This window comes from Tetrahymena thermophila (genome assembly GCF_000189635.1).
Source record: "Tetrahymena thermophila SB210 genomic scaffold scf_8254451, whole genome shotgun sequence".
In the NCBI taxonomy this organism is placed as follows: Eukaryota; Ciliophora; class Oligohymenophorea; order Hymenostomatida; family Tetrahymenidae; genus Tetrahymena; species Tetrahymena thermophila.
In genome coordinates, this window is record NW_002476230.1 from 1 (window position 1) to 3,880 (window position 3,880).

General features: G+C 21.5%; 1 protein-coding gene across 1 annotated transcript in view; it reads right to left on the reverse strand. All coding sequences in view use genetic code 6, as the record gives it.

Annotated features, from left to right (window-relative positions):
- Positions 1 to 1,529: 1,529 nt before the first annotated feature.
- Positions 1,530 to 3,880, reverse strand: part of TTHERM_01376880 (kinase domain protein) — a gene marked incomplete at both ends in the record, with an annotated part of 2,947 nt that continues 596 nt past the window's right edge. Inside the window, 9 exons of the mRNA XM_001023114.3 lie at positions 1,530 to 1,615; positions 1,670 to 1,898; positions 1,958 to 2,015; positions 2,067 to 2,394; positions 2,924 to 2,942; positions 3,008 to 3,130; positions 3,197 to 3,255; positions 3,310 to 3,486; positions 3,594 to 3,880. The exon at positions 3,594 to 3,880 is cut by the window's right edge and continues 596 nt beyond it. Of these exons, the coding sequence (XP_001023114.3) occupies positions 1,530 to 1,615; positions 1,670 to 1,898; positions 1,958 to 2,015; positions 2,067 to 2,394; positions 2,924 to 2,942; positions 3,008 to 3,130; positions 3,197 to 3,255; positions 3,310 to 3,486; positions 3,594 to 3,880 (1,366 nt within the window). The remainder of the gene's footprint in view (positions 1,616 to 1,669; positions 1,899 to 1,957; positions 2,016 to 2,066; positions 2,395 to 2,923; positions 2,943 to 3,007; positions 3,131 to 3,196; positions 3,256 to 3,309; positions 3,487 to 3,593) is intronic.

A 3,880-nucleotide genomic window follows, 5' to 3' on the forward strand; every position in this document is an offset into this window, starting at 1 on the left:
GTTTTCATATGAAAGTTAGTTAATTCAGCATTTATTTTCTTATCAAAAACATTCTATAATATTAATTACGGTCTATTTTGAATATGAAAGCTAATTCAGTATTTATTTTTTCATCAAAAATAATTCTAAAATATTAATTACCCACTATTTCGAATATGAAAGTTAATTAGTTCATCGTTATTTTCTCATCAAAAATCATTCTAAAATATTAATTACTTGCTATTTTGAATATGAAAGCTAATTCAGTATTTATTTCTCATTAAAAATCATTCTAAAATATTAATTACAAGCTATTGTGAAAATGAAAGTTAGTTAATTCAGCATTTATTTTCTCATCAAAAATCATTCTAAAATATTAATTACCCACTATTTTTAATATGAAAGTTAGTTCAGCATTATATTCTCATCAAAAATCATTCTAAAATATTAATTACCTCCTATTTTGAATTTGAAAGATATTTATTTCTCATTAAAAATCATTCTAAAATATTAATTACAAGCTATTGTGAAAATAAAAGTTAATTCAGCATTTATTTTCTCATCAAAAATCATTCTAAAATATTAATTACCCACTATTTTTAATATGAAAGTTGTTCAGCATTATTTTCTCATCAAAAATCTTTCTAAAATATTAATTACAAGCTATTATGAAAATAAAAGTTAATTCAGCATTTATTTTCTCATAAAAAATCATTCTAAAATATTAATTACATCCTATTTGGAATATGAAAGTTAGTTAATTCAGCATTTATTTTCTCATCAAAAATCGTTCTAAAATATTAATTACTTCCTGTTTTGAATATGAAATTTAAATCAGAATTTATTTACTCAAAAAAAATCATTCTAAAATATTAATTACTCCCTGTTTTGAATATGAAAGTTAGTTAATTCAACATTTATTTTCTCATCGAAAATCATTCTAAAATATTAATTACATGCTATTTTGAATATAAAAGTTAGTTAATTCAGCATTTATTTTCTCAAAAAATATCATTCTAAAAAATTATTTACATACTATTTTGAATTTGAAAGTTATTTTGAGCATTACGTGATAAAAAATTTACACTCTATTTTGAATATAAAAGTAAATTAGTATTTTTCAAAAGAAAGGAAGAGTGATTACAATCTATATTAGAGAAATAGATGAATTAAGTAATAGCTATTAATAAAAATGTAACCCTCTATAAGAATATGATTATAAATTTATGATCAAGATTTTCAAAGTTATTTACTTCCTTTTAAATAAAAAATTTTTGGATATTTTCAAATTGGCTGAATAAAATTACATCTTTTTTTGTGTGCTAAAATAGGTTAAGATAATTTAAAAAAGGAGTTAGAATAATTAAAGAGTAATAAATATACTTGCTATTGAAATAAGAGATTAAATTCAAATAGTAATTGAAGGAATTTACTTTCTTAGGAGTTTTTAAATGGAAGATTGATTATTAAGGTTTTATAAATTTAATAAATAAATTATTAGACATTCAGTTTTTTTAATAAATGATAATTGTTTAGTTAATAAATAATTTTCAAAAGGAACTAATTACATGCTATTTTTTATAATGTTAAAATTAATTAATTTTTTTGAAGTAAACTGATAAAAAGCCTATATTTTCTTTTTCATAATATTTTTATTAGTTTCTATTGAAAACTTATTTTTTGAATTTACAGTTAGTTTTTTTCTTTTGGTCATTCATCTTTCTTTTCCTATATTTTAATTTCTTAAAAATAACATGTTACTTGTCTTTCTTTGGCATCATCATAATCTAAGGTTGATTTATTAACTAATTCTAAGATTATTCTAATTGGATGAATAAATCTTTAATTGTTTATTCTTATTCATTAATTCTTTCTTTGAGTTAGAAATTTATTTTCTATATTTCTTCTATTTTTGCCTCCTTTTTTACATTTTATTTTGAATAATTGAGGATATCTTGAATGAAATATGCTAATTAACATATTATCTTTTTTGTAGGTCTTCTTTTAACTCTTAGTTTAAGGCCTGTTCGTTTTTACTTTAAATAATTTAACAAGAGAGGTAGATTAGAATAAACAAATAAATATACATGATTGGGTAAAACTTATTTGACAAACCTCTAACAAACTCAATTTCATTTTTGAGTGAATTTGTGAACTGCTGAGTGTTTCCATCTATCATCTCAATAAGCATCTCATCTAACTAAAATTCAAAAGAAATAATTCCCTTTAAAATAATTAAAGCCTCCTTAATAGACATCCTATTCCTTGGAACAAAATTAGTTAATCCTTCAATAATTTACTTAAGCTATTTGTGATAAACAAAATTTTTAAATTCATCATCATAATTTAACTGTTTGTGCTTATTTGATGCTAAATTCAAATTTATTCCTTAGACTAATGTATATATTAGATATCCTTTTTAATGATTTTTATTAAATAAAAACAAATAATATATTTTTTATTTTTGCTATTCTTGGAAAATTATTTATTTCTCTAGTATTTTTTTTTTAAATTTAAAGAAAATTTAAAATAATAAAAATAGCTATCCATCGAAATAGGTTTCGAACCTGAACAAACAAACAAACAAAAAAAATAACTAAAAAATGTTTAATCAAAGATTTAATTTATTTTTAATGAAGAAATAAATCTAATTTTTAAATCAAACATTTAATTTTAGAGTTATGTATTTTTTTCATTCATCTTACAAATTAATTCAAGATTAAATGTTTGATAAAAAATTTTAATTTCTTCATCAAAAAACAAATTTAGATTAAAAATTTTTTAATTATTTTTTTGTTTTATCAGGTTCGGAAACAGGCTTCAAAAACTTTTTTTATTACTTTTAATTTTTTTTATTTTATTAAATAAAAAATATATATTATTCTACTAAATATATATTTCTTGCTCAAGAAATAATATCCTAGAATAGCTTTATATTTAATACCTAAAGAACATGCTTCGCTCTATTTAAATTAATAAGAATAAGATTAATTAGCTTTTTGAGAAATCATTTAAATAAAATATTTACTCTGTTGCTTGGCTCTTGTTTCACATTGACACCTAATTTTAAATATTCGTCATGATAAACCTTACCTATGAATTGGTCAGCTGGGTTAAAACACTCTGGTGCTTAATACAAGAAATTTCCCATCTTTAATTTTTGAATTGAATTATTTGAATATCTCTTTAATATGATAAAAAAAATATGAGTGCATACATATTAATTGATAGCATATCCAGATTTGTTTATAAGGTTATCTGCCAAACCAAAATCAGCTATTTATTTTATATAAAATCAATCAAGCTTGTTTAGATTTGTTAAAAATTTACAAACAACTGCATTTCCATGGTAGTCAATTAAGATATTATCCATTTTCAGATCATTAACAAGACAGCTCTTAGAGTGTATGTAGTAAAGACCCTCAGCTATGTCATTAGCGTATTTGATTGCTGATATTTCATTCAGTCTTTTGTTTTAGTTCCTTTCGAAAATTTAGGTGAGAGTTCCTTTTTATTTATTTATTGTATTTAATTTAGTATTATAAACTTTCAATTAAGGGGTTTGATTAATTTATTTATTGATTAATTTTTAAATAAATTAGTATTATTTATACCTTAGCACTCATTTAGAACTAAGTAACTAAATTGTTATCCCTCAAATTAATCTATAAGACTGACTACATAAGGAGAGTCTCTACATTTTTTGAGTATTTCTATTTCCTGTTTCACTCGATTTTTTAGATCTTCGTCTATATTTCCATGAAGATCTCTAACTTAAACACCCTTGATGGCATACCTCATGTTAGTTTTTGAATCTTTTGCTAACACAACTAATCCCTATACTCCCTGTCCTAAAAACCTAAAATCAGAGTAGCCTTTTTTAGTTAATTCGTTTTTCATA